Below are 24,300 nucleotides of genomic sequence, written 5' to 3'. Positions count from 1 at the left end.
CAGAAAAAAGGGTTCAACCGTATTACCTACAACAGAGTACACAAGAATTCACCACAAATTTCGCTCTGATAACAGTGCTACTGCGCTTACCTTGAAAACTGAACGTAACAGAGGTATTTTCCTTTAGGTGCAACTTCATCCAACACAGGGATGGGCACGGCCTCGCGTGCCCATTTTCATGAGCTGTGCCTATTCTGGTGTTCTTCTTGTCCATGTTGCCAAGCAGCACTGCTTTTATTTGTGATTAATGTGCATCAGCAAGTTTGCATTCAAATCCTTTTAAATACGATGACACTATATGTTTATTGGTGCAAGAGTCAACTAGTTAAGGTCAAACAATGCCAAAATAAATATTATAGGTTCTGTAGCTGGTTCCTGAGTCAACATGGCTAGTAATGACCCTATAGCTTATCATTACAGATACAAACCTCGAAAAGCAGTGCAAATAAGAAAAAAAATCACAGCATATCCACAGTGAATGATGATGAGTGGGGCGAAATGTCTGTGCATCCATCCGTCTGTCTGTGCATCCGTTCATTCATTCGTCCGTTCATCTGTCATCTGTATGTCTGTCTGTCTGTCCATCCATTCGTCCGTGCATCTGCCTGTCTCTTTGTCCATCTGTCTGTCCGTCCATCTAGTGAACACTCCAAGTACTGCATTCTCGCATCTTTTCATCATATAATGATGATATACAAGTACTGCCATTCAGAGGACATTCTAAGGACTAAACAAGAGGTGGCTACTACTACAAACATGGGACATACGACCTACAGCGTAAAATGCTTCGTCCCTAAAAAGAATGTTAGCAGTGGTCTTAAGCAAATAGTGAATTCTAGATTTGTAGCAAATTTGAAACAGCGATTTTGGCCATTCAAATCGAATTCAAATGGTAGTATATGCCACATACTATAGAAAAAAAAGGGGGGGGGGGCATATTTGCTTATGACCTGGCTAACCTGTACCATATTTTTTTTTTTATTGAAACAGGGCCTACACAGATGCCATTCTTTTTAGTCAAAGAAAAGCAAAGCAAGTTCGAATAGTGGCAGGATATGGTTTTCAATAGAATGAAATATTAATAATAACCTAGCTTCTTTCACCTTTTTAAGTCTGTTATCTACTCATCTGCTGCGTCAGCTTTGAAGTGAAGACTGCATTATCTCTGTCTTAATTCCGATTATGCTAATTAGCTAAGACTTAATGAACATATTACTGAACAGTTTTGTTTTGATTAAGATTTCGATAAAAAGGTAATATCTCAGGTCTAATTAGTAAGGTCATAATTAGTATAAAGCTATTCAATCTAATTATAATCAGCCTGCTCTTAATTACCACCATATTAGTAAGGTGTAATTAGCACAGTTATAATACGACAGAATTAGAGAGCTCATTTTGCAGAAATTCCAGCATCAAAGTCGTTGGCTGGGAGCGAAAAATCATCACCTTGTGTGTGATCGAGAAAGTTGCAATTAAAATAAGTAATAAAAATTTTTGGCTTGAGTGAGGATCGAACTTGGGTCATTTGTATGGCAAGCGGATGTTAGTTCTACCACAGAGCCAAGCATAGAAATACAGTGCGAATAACTTGCATGCTTTAAAAATGCATGCAAATTGTATAAATGCTTCAAAATGCAAAATGTAAATTTGCAGTAATAATGCGAGGCACAAGCGTACATTGTGATCAGGCAAACATGTGATCATCATGACTTTGTGGTTTAAAGCGGGCAGCCCCCTACAAAAGGCACATGCACTGCTGCACCTTTTCCCTTAAGGGGTTATGGTAGGGTAAATGGCATATGTCAGTTTTAGCGTAGTATGTTAGGAACGGCTGAAAGTATTTTCATACGTGCTCACAAAAAATGACACTGAATATCAAGTGACACCCTTTTTTTAATGCCTAGGTTGCCTACCCTTCTTATGGCCCACTCCCAAATTTTAAATGGGTTTCACTTAATCAATGTACCTTTTGTCTGCAACTACCGAAAGTAATGTAGCGATATTCAGCTGTGTGATTGTAGAGACTCATTGGTTATATCTGTACTAAAAAAAATATTCCATTTTTCATTATGTCTTTGTTAAAAAAAATTACTGCATTCAGAATGCCACAGAAGGATTGTATTGTGTAATTTTTTTACAGCACCACTTTTAATGGAATTGGCAATTTTTTAGTTCAGATTGTTTCTAACTTGTTGTATCTCAGACATACAAAGTTTCATCGGTATTAATGAAATAGTTTTTGAAAAAAGCTACATTGAAGTTGAAAAATTTATAAAAACAAAATTTGAGAAGAATGAAGTTTCACTTGTGGGTACTGCTTACGCCAGAGGACACGCGGTGCACTTCGGTGCAGCATTTAAACTGACGTCGGGCTTCCATAGGTTTGTTCATCAGAGTACAATGAATTTTTGGTGTAAAAATTACAAATTATAGAGGCGAAAATGCTGTAGGCCCATGTGCTCAGACTTGGGTGCATATTAAAGAACACCAGGTGGTTGGAATTTTTGGAGTTCTCCACTATGGCATCTCTCATAATCATATGGTGGTTTTGGGACGTTAAACCCCACATATAAATAAAAATTGTAAATTTCATTTTTGAGTGGTTAACCCTACCACACCTCCTTAATGCCACATAGTGAGTACATAGGAAGCTTGAAAAGGTTTCACGTGCACAAAAGCCCATGGTTTAAAGAATGCTACCCATTACACAGAATGCAGCTGTATGCAAAAGCTACACTGACACAAGCCATCTTTAGCTCAGTACACACTAGGAACAGGATATCGCAATCGCGTTCAATTCTTAAAGACGTAGCTTAAGGGTCCTTCAGTTTTTACTTAGTTTGCTCATGATTATCATCACACTTATTAGCATGGTTTAGTTATTACATCAACTAGCATGCTTTAGTTAGCACAGGCTTAGATTCATTAGCATGGCTCCATTAGCATGGTCTTATTAAGATGTGGCATAATTACCTTATTCTCACCACAGCTCGGCAAAGTATACTGTGTACACAGTATACTTGGCCTACCTAGTCAAGTATACTGCCCAGCCAAACAGCTAAGAAGCCGGCCCCACGGACTCAGGTGCTAGCACACAATGAAGGCGACGAAGAGCTAGGGCGCACACTGGCCGAGCAGCGTCCTACAATGTACAGGCCGACCATGATGACTAACACGTGGCCTCGGGCTTAGCTGAGGTCTCGATGTTGTAAGGCACTCACCCAAAACTAATCACAGAGGCCACGGTGCTGATTATTCTAAAGCTGACTTAGTACAGACATTAAAAGGCTTCAAAATGGATTTAAACAGCCCATGCCTTTCAAAAATATCATCAAAAAATATTACTGACACTTTATTGCATGGGTGCACATGTGCACTCTGTGGAACAATAAATGAAAGATGCCTCTAGTTTTAAAACACCGCCCAACTTTGTTGACCGTGCTTGACAGGATGCCGGTTTCCATAGTAACCAATGAAATGCAGTGATCTGAGAGGCAGATTTAACTTTTGGTACTGTTGGCTCATTCAAAAGCAGGTGTCACCAGAGCTCAGAAAAATCTCGAGTTTTGCCAAGCTCAGCCCATCCTGCATAGGGTCATAAGAGTGTACAGTGAGCAGCGCCACAACAGACAAGGTTGTACGTAAAGGAGCAACATAAGAACAGGACCATTCTCTGTTGTACATCACCCCTTCATCTTGGGCTGTGCGCTCATAAAAGGATAACAGCAGCTTTCAGTATGAACTTTCACGTCTTTCCACGAAATGTAGAGCGGCAAATCTTGGTAGATGTGATCGTCAGTGTCAATTATGTTCTTTGCATTTATCAGCTAGAAATGCTCAAACATGGTGAGGTGCCCTATAAAATTCTCACCAACAACCAACAGGAGAGAAATTGACTGTGCTGCCCTTCTCAGCCATGACGGAAACAGTCCTAAAGTGCATTGATTCAATGATGAACACTTAACTCACCATGCTAGACCATAAAAAGAAAGACCATATTTAGTGAACCTTGTGGGAAATTCATAGCTTTGTTACAACATTGTCGCCTTTCTGCTATCATAAACAACATTTATTGCTTCTCATCGCAGATACAGGTCGCACATGTATTTGTTTGAAGTTATTTTAATTTATGTGAAAATTGATTGTGCCTATATTTACAGTTTTGGAGGCCTGAAACAATGTTTTACCTGCCTCCTTTTTATGCCTAAAACATAATTATTTAGTGCCTGAAAATGTGGCCTCTAGCGATAACCTGTAATATATATTACGTTTTAAAATTTACAATACTTAAAGCATATAGGCTGGTATAATAAGCAAGGATGGAAGTGGACATCAGTGTTTTGCAGCTGCTCAGGGAACAGGAATAATGCTGTTTTGGAGCAGCTTTGATGCAGTAGAAGGGGAGTTTTGGAGCTGTTTCAGAACACCAAAAGGTGTGTCTTGGAGCAATGCAAGTTAGTTTTGAAGCAGATTTCTAGGATCAGACATTATCGTTAATAGAAATTGTTTTGGAGCAGCTTTGATGCAGTAGAAGGGGAGTTTTGGAGCTGTTTCAGAACACCAAAAGGTGTGTCTTGGAGCAATGCAAGTTAGTTTTGAAGCAGATTTCTAGGGTCAGACATTATCGTTAATAGAAATTGTTTCTTTACTGGTAAACAATGAAAAAATTCTGATGATTTTCAGAATACATTCAACACTACCAGACTTACCACCCACAAATATATATTCAGGGTGTCCCAGCTAATTTGAATCAAGACGTAAAAAAAAAATGCGTACTACAAAAGTCCTACTAGCTGTATATATACAGTGCTAATCATGTGTACATGCAACCTATATTGTTTCATCATGAAGCGCTAAATAATTAATCAACTTATTTCACAAACTTCTTATTCTTGCTCAAATTGTTAATATATTGACTATGTTGTACCTTGCCTCAAGTAACCCCAAAATCAAACAATTGGTTTTGGCTAAGATCAGCCTGTTTTTTTTTTTATTCCAAGAAAAGACAAAAGCATGCCAGACACGTGAAATATGAAATAGACGCACACTCGCGTGCTGCTATTCCACCACTTCCAAGCAATCTTAAGTTGATACACAGCTGCGTTCATTCATTGTACAGGGCCTCACGCTATTAGGTATACGTGCATCAAAAGACGATGCTGGGGCGTCCATAATTGAGTGCGAAGCCTTGTACAATGCAGTGAGGAATGAATGCAGCCGTGTAACAACTGAAGAAAGCGTGGAAGCGCTTGAGTGGTGGCACACGAGCATGCTTTAATTTCATGTTTCATGCATTTTAGTTTTTTCTCGGAAAAAAAAAGCCACCAGGCAGATTTAATCAGATAATAAGTGCTTGATTCTGGGTTTATTTGAGGTGAGATGCAACACAAAGTCCATATTTTACTAATTTGAGCAAGAATAAAAAGGTGGCTAATTAAAGTTTATGATTTAATTATCACTTAGTCATGAAAAATATAGGTTGTGTGTACACAAGACCACCAATAATATACAACAGGAAGTACTTTCACAACACGCGTGGTTTTTCTAAATAAATGTCCAAGTTAGCTGAGTGTGTGTGTGTGTGTTTGTTTCTATCATGTACAGCTGACAAAGAAATAACTTGAAGAAAATGTGAGATGAGTGTTGCTAATCTCTTGTTTTCGTGACTGCCAGATAATCATGGTGCACTTTGTTTGCAGGAAGTTTGTTTTGACCACACCAATGCAATATGTGACTCAGCTTATCTGCACTTGGTCTGGTGCAGAGGGGAGATGAGCAATTCACTCGGGAAGTCTGCACGCCGTTTGGCAGAGATGGCGTAGGCAGCATAGGCAACGCAATGCATATTACTTAGCAGCACAACATAGAGTCCATATGACCTCTTCGTGTTTCGACGAAACTGTCACAGTTGTCGCTAAAGATCAGGTCATGATAGAGAAGCGCACATATGTATCTCGTAAAAATGATAGTGTCCACCATGTCGATACTGTTGCGGTCAAAAGTAAAAAAACTAGACGCCAATAAAGCGGCTGGGCTCGATGCTATTACAGTTAAATTAATAAAAAAATAACATAGACATTCTGGCAGACCATTTGCTGCACATGTTTCAACACTGGCAGGACTGTGGTATATACCCAAATGAGCTTAAGTTGGGCAAAGTCGTCCCTGTATACAAAGATGGAGACCGATCAAGTGCCTCAAATTACAGAATGATATATGTGTTAAGTGTAATTAATACAATGTTTGAAAAAATTCTATCAGTGTAGATAACATTATTTGCATCCAAACATATTTTAATTTGCTCAAACCAGCATGGTTTTCGAGCACACAGATCTACATCTACTGCAGTTTTGGTATTAATCCAACAAGTTATCAAAGCCTTGAACAACAATAAGATAGCCGTCGTAGTTTTCTTAGACATAAGAAAAGCTTTCGATTCCGTCAACCACAACATCATGTTAAGTAAACTTTCTTACAGCGCAACACCAGAAAAAATACAGGACAGGGAAGGAGTAGAACAGAAAGAAAAGACGGCGCGGTTCTACTCCTTCCCTGTCCTGTATTTTTTCTGGTGTTGCGCTGTAAGAAAGTTCACGATGGATCCTAACCAACTGGCCCGACTTACCGTCTTACTTCATGTTAAGTAAGCTTCATGACTACGGTTTTCGAGGCAAAATTCACCAGCTTCTTAAATCATACCTATCCTACCGACAGCAACGAGTAGTGATGAATGGTGTCGAGTCCTCTACTCAATCAATAGTCTCCGGGGTACCACAAGGCTCAGTTATTGGACCCACTCTTTTTTTCTCTGTACGTTAACGATTTTACCTCCATCTTACTATATTCAGAAGCTTTAATGTACTCAGACGATACGGCACTAATCTTTATTGGTGACAGCTTAAGAGACATAGAAGCTGAAATTAACGAAGAGTTACAGAGAGTACAGGTATGGTTTAAACGAAACCACCTAAATATCAACACAAAGAAAACTAAATACATGGTCTTTCACTCTAGGAAAAAAGAACTCGACTTTGCAGGTTTCAACTTGGTTTTAGATACGGCACTGCTACAGCCAGTAGCCTCGTTTAAGTACTTAGGGGTCATGTTTGACTCGGACGTAAACTGGAAATCGCATATAGATAAGACATGCTCCAAGCTAGCATATGAGTGTCACACGCTACTAAGAGTGAGTGAATGTTTTGGCGCATCGATTTTACGCATCCAATATTTTGCATTCGTGCACAGTCACTTGAGCTACTGTATAGCATCGTGGGGCAGTACATATAAAACTCATTTGAAATGTATTAGCCGCCTGCAAAAGAGGGCAGTCCGGATTATCACATACTCAAACAGGACGGATACTGCAAAACAACTGTTTCAAATGATGCATGTACTCCCACTGGACTCTGCTCACGTGTCCAGTGTTGCTGATATAGTGCATGGAATAATAAAACCTGATGACCCATTCCCATTAAGCACCTTTACGTTACCCGCACGCTGTACAAGAACTGCAGCAAATCACTGTTTTAATTTACCGGTAGCCAGAAATGCCTACGGTCGAAGGCTCATAGAATTTCACGGCGCTCTCATATGAAATGCGATACCGACTGATGTGAAAGAGGCCAGAAATTTTTCATTGGCCATGAAGCATGCACTTCATGCGAACTTTCTAAGTAATACGACTGAATAGTTATTTAGTGTAATTAATAATATTACAATTATTATTATTCTAGTGCTATTATTATTCTGTGCTATAAGTAGCTATGTTCTGGGCTATGTTTCTTTGTATAATTCAATCTGTGTTTTTTTTTGTTTTCTTTTATCTCTATTTTTAAACATTGTATCCAGTTTGATGTCTTTTGTCGCTCTGTAACTGCTTGCACAAGTATGTAGGTATGTCACACAATTGGTCCCTCTACTAGCCAGTTAGGCTATGGGACCAAACAAGTGTTTGCGAAGTTTTTTGTTACATGGATGTGAAAGTTACAATTAAAAAAAAAAAATCGCAGTCGCTGCATATCCCGGACCCTGTAGTAGTTTCAAAATGCTCCTCGGCGTCGCCCCAGCTAGCCATCAGACGATCGTGTGAGTGTCCAGCCAATATCTTTCTCTCACTCTTTAGCAAAAAGGAATAAAAGACGTTTTGACAGGTACTTTTTTAAAACGTGGTACAGTCGCAGAGAGCCGAACCTTTTACTGTGTGGCTAGTTGCGTGCAGCGCTTCGCTCACTCTGCGCACACCATGACTGCCAATTCGCTTGCTGTAGAGTACACCCTCTCTGCTTCAGGATATGCACAGATTCAGCGAGTAGCCTGCTGGGTTAACTCAGCAACGAAGAGCTTTCCACAAGCAATGTGCTCTCCCCGATGCTATAGCAGTCCTGGACCCGGACGGAGCCGCATTTGGGCTGTAGTAAATAAAAGCATGCAGCATGGTAACAACAACGCTACGCTCAACGTACGGTGCGCATGTTGGCGTAATACAGCAAGGTTTCTCAGTGCCGGCGATCCGCAACGCTAAACTTCGTGACAGTGAGCTGCTTGCGTTTCTGTAAAGCGGTGAGTGCTTGAACACGGTCCCGCGAAACGAAGCGGCAGCGATCAGTGGCCCAGCGCGTTCAGGTAGCCGCCTACTAAAAGCGTGCAGTAGGCCCAAAGTGATGGTACACCACACGCGTGCCTGAGCAGATAAGCGGGGATGTTTACTGTGATAAGGCTTTTCGCCCGCAAAACGTTACACCAACGTGTTTATCGGTGGTCGCTACTTTCCTTCGTTTTTTCCCCGATGGTTACTCGCCATGTCATCGTCACAATCGCGTGGAAGTCAAAAAAACTTATCGAATAATCTCCGCACTTATTAACGTGACGGAAAACCATTCACGGCACATTGTGACGTCTGCAAAGTTCAGTGGAGCAGTAAAATTTTGTCGTGCAAAATGTTATCGCTGTACGCAGTTAGTATGCATTAACCGGTAGGCATAGGCCGAACACTATGCATTAGTCTTTATGAGACTGGGTCGGGGATTTGTCGCAACTATGTGTCAACCGTTAGTATGCTTAAAGTGGGTGTGCACTAACGAGATTTGACTGTATAATGTTATCCACAAAGGAGTTATCATTCTTGCAGGGAGAGAACCTCCTTGCACACTTTTCTTAACTTTGAGTAAATGATTACGTGTTATCATAGTCAAAGGATGCTTTACAAGCATGTACTCGCACATAGGCAATTCTGCATATTTATATTCACATGCTCCTTTGAAATAAAATTCAGTTGTTAGTTAGCGCTTGTCTTTATGTGTCTCTTCTCCATACGTGTTTGAGTGCGCTGTGAGCTATCATGGATTACTATGCGCACATGAGGGCTGCCTATTTTCATAGTGTGTGCAGCGGCATTTTGGTGTAGATGGCTGCGCCCAACTTGTTCTCTGCTTGTTCCCATGAAGTTTGCTGTATACATTTGTTGCAAATTCGTAGAATGGTTTTAATGAATGATTCGATTAATATGTGGGGTTTTAACGTCCTGAAACCACCATAAGATTATGGCAAACGACGAAGTGGAGGACTTCGGAAATTTCGACCACCTGGGCCTACAGCATTTTCGCATCCATTGAAAATGCAGCCACCGCAGTCATCCATCCATCCCGCGACCTGCGGGTCAGCATCCAAGTGCCTTAGGCAGTATACCATTGCGGCGGGGTGCTTTTACTGAATGTTTGTTACCCATGAAAAACGGAAAAAAGTAAAGTGCTTTGAAGTAAACTCCTCTTGTCACCAAAATGAACCATTTACAGAAAAGAGTTGCGCCAATGACACACGGCACCAGAAACAGCAACTGCCACTGCCAACACAGTGCTAGTTAGGTCATGCTGCCGTTTGAGAGTAGGCCTTTCCGGGCCGGAAAATCGATGCAGGATGTGCTTTACCGAAAAAAATTTTGGCCGGAAAGGAGTTAAACTTCTGTGTAGTGTGTCACTGAGTCCGAATGCCTTTCCTGAAGATCTCCATTTGTCTAAAGGAGTTTAGGGCCTCCATGTGTCTTTTATAATTGCATTTTGACAGTGTAATTGGTGTTTTAAGTCACCTCGAGATGAAGAAAAATATTGAACTTGAATGTCCAGAACATTCTGAGCAGCTGAAGTCATGGCATTTAATATCACAACACGCCTCCACTTTCTTATGAAAAGCTTTAACTAGCATAGCATCAAAAAGCGTGACGGTGTAAAACATCTGAAACTGAGCAGGTGCAAGACATTATTCGCTGCACCCTAAATAAATGAGATTTCCGACCTGCCTTTTCGTCCTTGAATTCATCAGCAAGCACGTGCTTGACGTATAGAATGCTGCACTTAACCTGAACAACATACTAAATAACTAAACGATCAACAATTTATTTCTAGAGTGAAGGTAGGAATCAGTGGGTCTTCGCTTGCGGGCGAAGGGCACAGCTCAGCATACTCACTCATGAGTACACTCACTCACACTGACTCGTATTCATTTGAACGTGGTGAGTGTGAGTATGAGTGAGTAGAACGTGAGTGAGAACTCATGAGTATGAGTAAGAGTGAGTATGAAGGTGAGTGAGTACTCCGAGTGTGAGTAGGAGTGAGTATGAACGTGAGTGAGTATTGTGGGTGAGAGCAAGAGTGAGTATGAACGTGAGTGAGTATTCATGAGTGTGAGTAGAAGTGAGTCTGAACCAATGGCAGATCTAGAGGGGGGGCAGTAGGGTCGATTGCCCCCCCCTCCCAAACTCTCTGTCAGCACCCTTTCCCCCTTCAATTCAGTGCTCGCCGCCCACCTCCTATTACCAATTACGACAAATGAGTCAAACTACTCGGAGCACACATTACCGGTATTTATGCTGCGAAGAAGTTTTTTCCTAGTAAAAACAAAAAAAGTCATGACACGCCCCCTCTGCACTCTGCAGTATTACTTTATTACTTTAGGCAACCCCCCCCATAATCAGTGGCTGGATCCGTCTCTGGTTTGAATGTGAGTGAGTACTCATCAGTGTGAGTATCCATGAATATGAACGTGAGTGAGTATTCATGAGTGTGAGTAGGAGTGAGTAAGAGCTCGTGAGTGTGAGTAGGAGTGAGTTTGAACGTGAGTGAGCACTCTGAGTGTGAGTAGGCGTGAGTATGAACGTGAGTGAGTGCAAAGGCTGAAAAAGTGGTGAGTGAGCATGAGTGAGTAGTTCCTCAAAGAGCCGACCTACAGAGAAGGGTGCGAAACACCTTAGCAAAAAGGGCGCAGGTGCAAGTTTCGCAAGATTCGGTCCTTCAAAAAGTCATTTCTACGTAACACAAAGTTTGGGTGTTATTGATTTACCAGCACATTCACTACCATAGATGTGTAAATAATGAATAATTTCATGTGTGCAATTGGTGTTTGTTGATAGCAGCACCAATAACATAAAAATCTGCATTACTGTGTAACCGAAATCAGTGGCAACCCTAGGTTAGCGCGCCACAGTAGTATGAAAAGTTGCAGTGGCGCCATCTCGTGGCATCCATGCAAAAATGGTCTGCTTAAGCAAAGCTGTTCGTGCTACTACATTTATTCTAGTTCACCATATCGAAAGTTATTCTTAATTGACCGTGCGGAAGTATGTCAGAGTTCCGCGAGCTGACATGGTCAAGGGTTGCACACGCCAGGTGGTGATGGTTGCACCCGGTGGCTCCTCGTTTTTGGAGCTCTCTCAAACTGAAACTGATCAATAATGAGGGGCTTGTAATTAATTATCTGTTGCGTGCTTCAGCAAACAATGTGTTGTGTCATGACTAACAGGCTCCCAACAACAGATTGCAGCAAAAAAATGCAAGGCTAAAGTTTTTGTGTCAGTACCCCCTTCAAAAAATATGAATCAGTGCGAGGGTAATATGCTCATTTAACCTAAAAATAAGACTGCACGACAATGTAAATTTTCTCTTAACAGGTGTTTTCACAGCTTAGCACTTCTTCACTGAAGTGAAACCTCCTTTACAAGTAAATAAACTTTGGGCTAGTTGGTTTTGCATAATGAAGTAAAAACAGTGCGATATTCTAAACATAGACACACACAAGACAGTGCTTGTCTGCGTTGCCTCTTCTGTGTGTCCTCGTGCAGAATATTGTGGTGTTCCTACTTCATAACACCTTTACAACATTTTACATTACATTTTACATTGCATGCAAACTAATACACATTTGAACAAGTGCTTTCACGGGTTAGCACTCTGCCACAGCCGTTCAACCACCTTTACAAGGGGTTATATTGCAGACTAATATACACTCATTCGTTCAATTGAAATACTTTGAAATTTCAATAATTTAAATTTGAACCAAAGTGAATTCAAATATTGTAATATTCATAAAAATATTCAAAGCATTCAAATATTGACAAAAGCCTAGTTAGTAGCGGTAAATGGTAAGCACACGAAATATATCTAAACATAACTATTTTACTTACGTGGCTATAAAATAAACAAAAACAACTAATTTAGACCTCATGATAATCTCATAACCTAAAAACTTGGCACACAAGCATCTGTACATTCTAATTTTAGAACCCTTGAGCTTGAGAGATAATGCGACCATGGAAAGACACTTGTAGAAATGATGAAACAATGAAAGTGGTGGTCTATACACCAGTATCATGGCTAGGATGAAAAAAAAAATGAGCACAGTCTTTTGCAATAAATATTCCTGCTTACTCTTATAATCAAGTGTCTTGCTTCCGCCCTTTCTTCAGATACTATAGTTAATAAAATTGAGTGACTCACCTTTCACCCTTATCCTTAGTGCAATCGTCAAGCCATTTGCTCACAGTCGTAGACACAGCACTGAAACCCGAAGAGAAAAGCTTCATCCAGAGGGCCACATCTACAGCACCGGCAGTCCGGCCAGCAGGATCGCTGCACCGGTTGTCGATGGCAGCACTGGCCCTGAGAAGTGCTGACGGCTGCAGCCGACTTGAAAGCACTTCCCGAAATTTGCGTCCAGAGTCAAACCAAGAGAGAGCCAACAGCGCTTGGTCACGATCGAATGGCTTTGTATCCATAATTGCTACCTCTTCCTCGGGCCAAAGGACCCCCATGCGTAGATTGAAGTATGTGGCAAACAGAAGCCACATGTCACCGCGGCAACTTGCCAATGCCCCGGGCTGTGAAACCTGCACGAGACACTGTGAAGATCAGCCACTCCTCCACACTACTGACGAGACAAGCTAGAGAAGCACTCCAGTAGAGTAAAAGCTATTGTGCCAAGCCATCTGAAGTGTTTGATTGGCAAAACTCTCAGCCAGCTCCATCCCTTGAAAACCGACAACAAAACTGCAAGCATGTGAGTGTATGTGACTTCCTAGCGAGGGCAGATTTATCATTATCATTTAACATCAGGATAATTTCAAACATCACCGTCATCATTTAGCATGATTATCATCTCCTTTTACTTATATCTTTATTTACTTCACCCTTTGGTCATGTGACGCGAGTGACGCCTACTACTACTACACCGCTACTACAACTACTAATACTGCTCACTACTGCAGTGACTGCTGTGATTACTACTACTACTACCCCCTACTACAGCAACGGCTGTGACCGCTGCTGCTACTAATACTACTGCCCCCTACTACAGCAACGGCTGTGACCGCTGCTGCTACTAATACTACTGCCCCCTACTACAGCAACGGCTGTGACCGCTGCTGCTACTAATACTACTGCCCCCTACTACAGCAACGGCTGTGACCGCTGCTGCTACTAATACTACTGCCCCCTACTACAGCAACGGCTGTGCAGCTGCCGCCGCGCCGCCGCTGCTGCCGCCGCTGCTGCTGCTGCTCCTCCTCCTCCTCCTCCTACTACTACTACTACTACTACTACTACTACTGCTACTACTACTACTACTGCAATCCTTCAATACTTTAACTGGTCACGAAGCTCCGCCTTAACTCTATGGGAGAGCTTTGCATGCTGTGTTTCTGCGGAGGGTAGCAGAGGGCATCGCGCAGATGAGGGGTGCATACCAGGTTTGTTCGATTCACCTGGACCAATCAGAACTGCTTCACGACTGTGCACGCGAAGTTCAGAAATTATGCAGCCCAAGTTCAGTGGTACAGGCCCAGTGCGACACCCGAAACGAATGACGTGCTGACAAGATGCATGCCTTATTTCTGTTCGCTTAGTTTCGTAGTAGGGATTGATGGCAAACCGCACATGCGTACAGTTTATGAGGCGCAAACACCTTGGCAAAACACATTGCATTAGTGGAGGCAAGTACGGTGCCAACGCCAAATTGCTGCGCCATCTGCTCAGCTGCACGCGTGGCTGCACGAAGCAGGCACCGTCAGCGTAAGAGCTGCAGTAAAATCGTGAACCAGTGCTGCACCTCCACCACTGAAACGAATAGCAAGGTGCAGCACCTCGTGAACTGGTTCATGTGGTGCAGGCGAATCGAAGGGTCTATCACGCGTGCAGTTTTTATCGTATGTTTGGTGTTGTGCCGGGTGTGTTGCGCCTTGAGATCGAAAAGAATGCCACATGTGAACTTATGTAGGCTGACAGTCCTGCAAAAACAAGCATTCGACACATAAAAAACCTTGCATGGCTTGACTATACAGCACCCTTTTACTTTAAAAAATTAGATATTATAAGTGGATCAGCTATACAACCTCAAACTTGGTACATACATACACAGAAAGATGTGTCAAAATGAATCTATATTTACACACATGTACTTGACTAACCGCAATCCATAAAGTTAACGACATAGCCACCTCGAAGGTCCGCTTTGCACAACAAAATACAGCACTAAACAACTTAAATAAATGATCCCTTGTTTCTTAAACCAACATCCGCAAGTACTTAACAGTGTGTATGAAGTTGCATCAACATCCCTGTTTAGGCGTGTTGTTAAATCATATTTGTTGTCTTGCGTGCCTTCATAGTATGTGACCTCTAACATCATGTGGCTCATGACCTGTTGCATTATTAAAAAAAAAACTCAATTGTACTATTTCTGTGTGTATGTCGCCCTTTCTTGCAAGTAGCGCTATGTCATGTTTCTTTTTTTTATTTCCGTGCAGAGCTTCCGCTTCCTAGTTTATAATTTCCTAATGATAGTCACAACCCTGTTGGACAGCGCTTGAGTGGTAGGGCCATTGTCAGGCAGTCATTTCTGCCTTTAGCCGTACCGTATCTTGACATGTATTATGTTGAAAATAAACAATTTCAATTTCAATAACAGCTGCATGCTTGGGTGTTGTACGGTTACAAGAAAAATGACAAGAAGTGTCTAGGTTCTGGCTGCCTAGAGACAGCAAACAGCTGCATGCTTGGGTGTCGTACGGTTACAAGAAAAATGACAAGGAGTGTCTAGGTTCTGGCTGCCTAGAGACAGCAAACGGCAACAAGGAGCAATCGATTCTTCACAAGTGCATGTGTGCGAAAAGCGCTTCAGAGAGGGCAGAATTTTTCGCATGGACTAATCGGAGTTGTGAAGTTACTGAGCAATGTTCCAAACCAAATTTTTGCCAGATGTTGTGCCAACAATTGTCCATGGCCTCCCGTAATAATTCTATAGTGGAATAAGGTACAGAGCTTGCCCACCCACACAGCATTACCGGGAACCTTCAGCTGAGCTGGAAACCATCGAGGTTGCACCAGCAGTGTGCACGAGGCCCTAACGATGCAATTAATGAAGGTGAGCATACTGACCACTTTTTCCTCGTTGCATCCCAGTAATACAGAAGTTCGATGAGATAAATTTTCGCCACTTTCGTCTATACAGGCACCGAGATAATCAAAAGCGTGGATGTGGCATGCCAAATAGACGAACCTTCATACAGCTCCTCACAGCTTCAAAAATTCAAAGCTTCCATCTCTTGCTCGGAACAGCATGTGAACATCTCTTGAATGTATTTGTGATTTGGCTGCAATAAACCATTTTGTAGAAAGTTAGCTCACGTGTTGTCTCCTCGCTTTTCGTCCTTGTGTTACCTTGCACTAAATACCATTTCTTCGTCATTGTCTGCAGAACTTCTCTCCTTATTCTTAAATATTTTCAGAGATTTCTTTTTTTTACAAATAAACTGGTTACTTAATGCAAGCATCATGATCAGCCTGTCTTATCATACGAAGGCACATATACTGCAGCAAACAGTGCATGATGTATGCTCTTGGTCCCTGTGCTATTTTCACTCCATTTGCAGCAGTCCAGCATTATTGGAGAGAAGTAAATATCAAGCTGCGTGCATCTTACCGTATCCAGGGCCTTTTCGTAGATGGCCAGAGCCTCCTTTGGCTGACCCAGGTCGACGAGCAAGAGGCCGTAATCGGTCCACAAATCGAGATTTCGTTCAGAGCCTGGATCTGCCAGCCAGGCTTTGGCACACTTCTTGCGCTGCGATAAGGGACAGCACAGCAGGGCTCACAATATCCGCATGACACCACAGCTAAAGAACACCCGCTATTTCTCATCGCTGTGAGAGTAGAATTCTCTTGCCAAATGAAATCGCTGCCACCTCCTTAGAGTGCTTCTATTATTGCATATCTAAAATATTTAGTTACGTTTTTTGAAAGCAATTTACACAATAATTTTTCTTAAAGCAATTATAAACTGACAAATTTTTTTTAATGAGTACCACAATGCTTTTTTATGAATAATAAATGTAAAGAATTATGGGAGCTTCAAATTGCTTAGATTGAAGGAAGTGCCAAGCTGGCAGGCAGTTTTTTTCTGCATTTTTTTCTGTTCTTTTTCATGCTTTTTCTCGCTTTACATATAATTATCTCTTCCTCTCTATATTTCTGTTTCTTTCTTTCCCCTGCTCTCTCTTTATTACATGCATGCTTCCTTTTTCCTATTTTTATTAGAGCTGCGAAAATAGCAAAATGCTGGGTGCATGAAAAGTTTGAATATAGAAGTGGGAGTGCAAATCAAATAAAATATTTTTAGAGCATTTCTAGAATAGTCTTTCAACAGTTTGAAGCGAAATTGCAGGAAAACAAAGTTGGAGAGGATTTCTAAGCATATTCTTATGAGATGTAGCAACATGAGCGTTTTTCTTTTTCCTAGGTTGATGAAGTGATGGCGGGGTGGTATTTCATAGTTGTCTTATCCAGAATAAAGCAGCACGGAGGCCAAATTCTGTTACAGTTAAGCCTGCTTATAGTGAACTTCTACATTACAAATTTCTCGATTTAACAAAGTTTTTCTATTCCCCACTGTTCCTCCATAGAAGCACATGTATTTGCGACTTCTACATAACAAAATAACAGCGAAAGACATCCTTAATATAACGAATTTTCGCCACGAACAACTTAGAAATTTTGCCAAGAATTTTGTAATTTTGGCACAAAATTACAAAATTGTAATTTTGTAAAATTGTAATTTTGGCCAAGCGCGCCGTGTGGCGGCGCACACGGCGCGCTTGGCCTAGTACTTAAGGATAGCATATACAGTAACTCTAGCTTGGCCTTGGCGACTCCCAGGCAAGAGCGAGCGCTTGTTATTGCACGCAGGTGTGTGCGAAACGGGCAGGCGGCCCTGTGCCTTATGAGCCGCCATTGCTGCCACGGGTGCATGCGCGAATGTGCCCTCCCCCTCCCTCCAAACCAAAAAGTTGGCAGTGCCATGCTTTTAGTCAGCGTCACAAGTGTGGGGTGGCGCTGCATATGAAGGACGCTTTACCGAATAGTTTTCCGCAATGTCCATGTCATACGCTCTTTGTCTTCCGACGCCTTGCATGCGTGCATGGTTTAACTGCGTGTGCATAGAGTGACCCCCGCCAACTTTCGGCTTTGCTTTTCTTTTTAATGCACACAACCGTGTCGTCACTATTGAAGGTATGTAACTTTGGCACTCATGGAAACTTTTCGGGACCACGAAGACAACAAGGAATCTTCGGAGGTGGACTCATCATGCGCTTAACTCTGCCTTGCGCCCCGCGAGTCTGCGGGACCGTAGCCTTCACGATTAGCCGATTAGCTCTGGCAGCAACAAACAGCTGTTGAATGCAATGCAATGAATGCAATAGCAACAAATTATAATGTTATACGAAGTAAGGTTGGCAGCCAACTCTAAATCTTGGTTCCAATATTGCAGAAGTCCAACATAATGGTGGTGTAAGCAATAATACAACTGCTTCAGAAAGAAGTGCTCTTTTCATGCAGTCCTTACGCTCTGAAAGCGCACTGACGCTTGCCAAGACAACATGCGCGCCAGCAATGGCCACCGTGCCCTTAAAATATTCATCGTTGCTACTCGAGTGTCCCCCACTCTTTTCCCGCATTTTTTCATGCTCGTTTAAGATGGGTGGTTTCCTTTCTGTTTGGGCATTTGAGAGCCATTCCAACATGCGGGGGATGTTATCTTGTGTGCCTTCCAGGCAATATAGATGGGCCGACTCTTTTGAGCTTTGCTTCAGCAGTGCTCACGCACCTTTACTAGGTTTGACAAAGTTACAATGCGCTGGGGCATGTTATCGTTTGGACATGTTACGGAACATGGCGGCAATGGCAGAAACCCACAGAAAGTGACCACATGATTGATATCACTGATTGATTGATTTGTGAGGTTTAACGTCCCAAACCACCATTTGATTATGAGAGACGCCGTAGTGGAGGGCTCCGGAAATTTTGACCACCTGGGGTTCTTTAACAAGCACCGAAATCTGAGTACACGGGCCTACAACATTTCCGCCTCCATCGGAAATGCAGCCGCCACAGCCGGGATTCGATCCCGCGACCTGCGGATCAGCAGCTGAGTACCTTAGCCACTAGACCACCACGGCGGGGCATAATTGATATCACTATAATAACGCAGTTATTTCCCACAAGAAAGTGTTTTGGGTTAGCTCAGCCTTCAGTTCCCCTTTTGTTTACTTGTGCGTTTATTTTACAAGCTTTCGTACTGAACCTGCATAAACAAAATCCTCTTAGAAACGAAATTTTCTGGAAGTTTGTCAATTTTATTATATCCATGTTTAACTATAGTAAATGACTTGGTGCAACCAAAGTGTTGCTGACAACACTCTACATGTGAAAGACAAAGAGGCTATTTCCAAGCACGAAAGCTCGGGCTAGTTGGTGTGAAGTCATACTGGCAATTTTTTCACCACGTGAACATTGGGAAACATTCCACGCAGTGAATGAAGATAATGGGGCGAAGCGTCTGTCAGCCCGTCCATGCTTCCGTCCGTTCGTTCTTGCTTCCGTCCGTCCGTGCGACCATCCGTGCGTCCATCCATGCGTCCGTCCGCGAGACCGTCCATCCATCTGTCTGTCTGTCTGTTTGTGCATCTATCTGTCCGTACGTCCATCCATCCGTACGGCACATACCTGCTCTAGAGCGGGTATGTGCCACCGGTGGCTACGTGCTACTACATACATACAAGGGATGGACAGACCCACGACTTAAATGCTTTGCCTCTGAAAATGACAGAGTAGACAGAAACAGCACAGACTTCCAGCTTACTTTATTTTACATAGTGGCAAAATAAATGTGTTGAAAAGGGGCAATACAAAAGAGGAAGATAAAAATTTGGCAGACCCCACAAACCTAGGAGGAGGAGGAGGAGGAGGAGCAGGAGGAGGAAGGGAAGAACCTGGGAATTGAAGTTATGCGAAGCATGTGGAGGAAAGGTGACCGTGTTGTAATTTTTTTATTGAGCAACACGTCATGAAATGACGCTAAATATATATACAAATGTTGCACACACAAACATATATTAAAGCGGTACAGATGTTTATATAACCAGTTATTTGCACTTGCCCAACATGTCAACTGGAATATGCCTAATAGCAATACCAGAAGCTTATCTTAAGCGCTGATGCTAGAGAAGATGCTGGCCCTGGACACTGCTACATGAATCAACTGCAGCGCATGTCACCTAACCGCAATTGACGTTAATCCGACATGACGGCTGTATCAAATGAGTACATATGTGATGTTTATAAACTTGAGTTGGCCGCACTGCCCCCACTATTGACGTTTTACGAAGATTAGCGTCTATTTGTAAAGTAGTTCCGAGACCTGGTGTAGCTCTGTGATAAAATGCTTGACTGCCAGGCAGAATGCTTGGGTTCGATTCCTGTTGGGACCATGAAATTTATTATTTGCATCAGCGGCAGTGACGCTGTCTCCCAATTGGACCTCTCAATAAGAAATTCCAACTAAACCGCGCAGGACCAAATCTGACTGGTTAAAGTACATGCTAATTTTGTAAAATACAAGTGCACTTCATTTGTACTCCAATTTGTTTAATTTTTTATATTTATATATTGAGTTTATTAGAACTATCGCACATTATTTCTTATGCATTTGTGAAATCCCAGTGTAATCTGTGCACCCCCTTCATGGAGCCAGATTTTCAGAAAAAAAGTATGTAAATTATGCGAGTAAATACAGTATTCAATGTTGGTTAAATGTGGTAATCAAGATTTCATCTCAGACTGTTATCAGCGGGTGATTCATACGTCAGAACAAGCAGATGCAAGCTTTCCCAGAAAACAGTGAAAACGTCAGAGGAAATGGCCTAAATCACTTTTTGAACATTCACAAGCCTTAGGTAGTGTGCAAAATAATGATGAGCCCTGGTTTTTTTTTTTAAAGGACCCCCGATACCAATTTTGGAACTCGAGATGCTTGAGTTGTTTGAGAGTCCTGAGTGCACTTCTGACTGATTATTAGGGACGAGCATTGCCTATTAGATATTTTGATTAGAATTTAAAGAGAGGATGCGTGCTCGTCATTTAAGATCAATTGACATTTTCTGTGGTTTCACGTAGACAGGGGGTCTCGGCACGTTGCAGAGGTCAAGTACGTATTGTCGACATCAGGGAGCATTTGTGGCACCGACTGGCACTCAGCGAGAACTGTTGTCTGTTAACCCTCTCACTCTGTTGTCGGGCTGCTCCCAAAGTGGTTTCGGCTGCATAAACCAGGAATGTCTTTTCGTTTTTTCTGAGGGGGAACACACTCGAAGCACCCATATCGTCTCATTCATCAATGCTCCTGGGTCCCCCTGCTTGAAAACGGCACGTTCAGCGTCACCAAAGCTTGAGCGCACACAGCCTTACGCGCTGACCCACTGCGAGGCGTAAGTTTTGGACATTTCGAACTGACGCAAGATCATTCTGAATTAATGATGCTAGCATTTTTTATATGACGCGGTGGAGTATTTACAATTTATTTCAGCCTTACCAGACGTAAAGCTACAAGTCGGAGTAAAAAAGTCCCAACCAAAACTTTTGCTGTCAGGTGTCCTTAAGTTTATCCTTTGTTTAGTGTTAGGCCTAAGAGTGCTTTCACTGGCTTGTTGAGTCCGTATAAGGCTGCTCCATTAGCGCGGTCGTCAGCAGGATTTGTTCTTGGGGGGCAGCAAACCAGTGTTGCATCACAGCTAGGGAAGGGGAAAAGCACTGGTGTGTTTTCCTACTACGCCAGGTGGGTGGGGGCCAGTGCTGGTGAGGCTTGAGGGAAGCAAGTGCCCTTTTTGCACCCTGCTGACGCTCATGTCAACCAGAGAATAAAGAATTTTGGCCAAAAATGTGATCATATTGAACACTAGAAAAAGCACCGTTTCCAAGGATGTTGGCTGGGAATGAAAAGCAAAATACTGCCACATTCCCTTCTCAAGTTTTGTTATCGCCCAATTTCACCATCTTTCTGTAATTTTTGGCCCAAACGGTGCCTATAGTGTTCGAGAAGCTTCAAGACTGCAGTACATGCTAAATGATTTTGTTATGATTACGCCCACTTCGTGAACATTGAAGAATATTCTGGGACCTACGTCACCACTAGTATTAGCAGTTTACAGGCCACAAGTTCGCCAGAATAAACAGTTTTGTCTTGTAATTAAAGTATGCTTTCTTTGTCCACGTCCACCATGACAATATATTAGGCCAAAAAATGTATTACGCAGAATCGTATCAATGAGATTTCATTGTAGTTCAATGAGTATAAAAATACAATGCGCCAGACTGCATGTTACAATCCTTTTCCACTGTTCCGTAGTGCACTGAGGTGCAACGTTTTTAGTGTAGGCACTGCCGCACTCGGTCACGTACGGGCACACAGTATGAATAAATAAAAAAGCAATAAAAAAGCATGCAAATCAACTTGACGAGCCCTAGTGCCAGCAGAAGCTTCATTTTTTGCCTTGGTCTCTTGTTGAGCTAGCAAAGAAGTCGTTTTATTGTAATTCTTATATATCAGTCAAAAGTGCACTGTGTTCTGTGCCATTGAGATTTAAGTGCATATGTATATGTAAATACATAATAATACATAAGAAAGGAGGTGGCAAGGACTTGAAGATATAAAGGCCAATCAGCTTGCTCTCTGTCAGAATTAAGATTTAAGACAACATTAGGATTCAATCTACCAAAGGAACATGCAGAATTTCGAACAGGCTACTAAACAATCGACCACATTCATACTGTTACTGGGGTTTATTAGGGTCACAGAGACCGGGAAGATAGCAGCAACAGCAGGCAAGGCATAGCCAGGGAGCGAACAGCCAAGCGAGCCAGGCGATGACAATGCGCTTCTGCATGTGTCTATCGTCTTCCTCACAATAACCTCCGGTATCGAAAGGTAGCCATACTAGCAACCTAGACAGAGGTCAGAAGGTTGGTATGTGGGGTTTAACGTCCCAAAACCACTATATGATTATGAGAGACGCCGTAGTGGAGGGCTCCGGAAATTTAGACCACCTGGGGTTCTTTAACGTGCACCCAAATCTGAGCACACGGGCTTACAACATTTCCGCCTCCATCGGAAATGCAGCCGCCGCAGCCGGGATTCGAACCCGCGCCCTGCGGGTCAGCAGCCGAGTACCTTAGCCACTAGACCACCGCGGCGGGGCAGAGGTCAGAAGGTCATAATACGGCTTGAGACGGTTAACGTGGACTGTTCCTTACCCCCGACGATGAAGGTCAGCAGATGGCGTAACGGGTTCAACCACATAACTAACAGGAGAGGCCTGTGCAACCCCGCGGTAGGGTCCGTGATACTTCGGAAGAAGCTTAGACGAAAGGCTGGGAGCAGCAACTGGTGGAGCCCAAAGCCGCACGAGAGAGTCGATGGTGAAAGGGTCAGGAGGAATGTCGAAGTCGTGACGCTGTTTTTGGCGACAATGTTGACCGTAGGTAAAAGAACAGGCCTGTTGTCGGCATTTCTCGGCATGGTGAGCGGCTGCAGACACAGGCTGATAGTTGTCAACGTCTGGATGATATGGTAGAATCGTATCAATGGTGCTGGAGGGTTCACGGCCGTATAGCAAGAAGAATGGTGAGAATCCGGTGGTGGCTGGGGAGGCTGTGTTATAGGCACATGTGACAAGCGGAAGAACAAGATCCCAATGGCAGTGGTCTGACGCAACGTACATCGACAACATGTCAACCAGAGTTCGGTTAAATTGTTCCGTTAATCCATTTGTCTGTGGGTGATAGTGGTGCGGTGAATAATTCTGCATTCGGATAGGAGTGATTGTAACACGTCTGAGAGAAATACACGGCCTCAATCACTAAGCAGTTCACGAGAGGCGCCATGGTGGAGAACAAAGCTGCGTAGAATAAACGAGGAAACGTCTTTGGCTGTTGCGGCAGGTAATGCAGTGGTTTCGGCATATCTTGTCAAGTAGTCCACTGCGACGACAATCCAGCAGTTGCCAGCGCCTGTGCATGGGAGAGGCCCGTACAACCCAATGCCGACGCAATCAAATAGATGGGCTGGGCAGGGAAGCGACTGGAGAGGTGCGAGACTAGTTTGTTTCGTTGGCAGACGAGGCATGAGTACATTGAAATCTCGATAGAATGAACTCCACATTAACAAACTTTTCAGATTAACGAACTTTTAAAAAATCCCACGCCCACTCCTAATAGTTTCAACGTAAAATTATTTCACTACTACATACTTCAGAATACCGAACTTTTCAGACTAACGAGCGTTAATTTAGTTCCATGTTATATTAGTTCCATGTTAATTTAGTTCCATGCCTCAGTACTACCAATTTATGTTCTGAAATCCGTCACGACCACCGGACCGGTAGGCAAGCAGACGACAAAACAAATGAACGGTGTGGAAGAAAAAAAAAACGAAAGGGCGACTTTCTTTTCTTTCTTTTTGTTGGAACGCGGATGCTGCAGGTTTACAAGTGAGCGCAGAGGCGAGGGCAACACGAGAGGGCAAGGTCAGCGAGGCAGAGTGGGAGGTGCTGAGCAGGAAGCATGGGCGCGGAAAACCTGAGACAGCGAGAAAGCAGAAAACGAAACACGAGGTATTTTCTTTTTTAGCACTTTTTTTTTTCTTCGAAAG

The 24,300-nt window shown here is 42.8% G+C and overlaps 1 protein-coding gene across 1 annotated transcript in view; it reads right to left on the bottom strand.

Annotated features, from left to right (window-relative positions):
- The window catches only part of LOC119167688 (nuclear exosome regulator NRDE2), a 370,836-nt gene that overhangs the window by 78,750 nt on the left and 267,786 nt on the right, over positions 1-24,300 (bottom strand). The window contains exons 12-13 of the mRNA XM_037419210.2: positions 16,243-16,383; positions 12,765-13,153 (exon numbers count right to left, since the gene is read on the bottom strand). Of these exons, the coding sequence (XP_037275107.2) occupies positions 12,765-13,153; positions 16,243-16,383 (530 nt within the window). The remainder of the gene's footprint in view (positions 1-12,764; positions 13,154-16,242; positions 16,384-24,300) is intronic.

This window comes from Rhipicephalus microplus, chromosome 6, assembly GCF_043290135.1.
Source record: "Rhipicephalus microplus isolate Deutch F79 chromosome 6, USDA_Rmic, whole genome shotgun sequence".
NCBI classification, from domain to species: Eukaryota; Metazoa; Arthropoda; class Arachnida; order Ixodida; family Ixodidae; genus Rhipicephalus; species Rhipicephalus microplus.
This window is presented reverse-complemented; position numbering and strand designations above follow the sequence as displayed.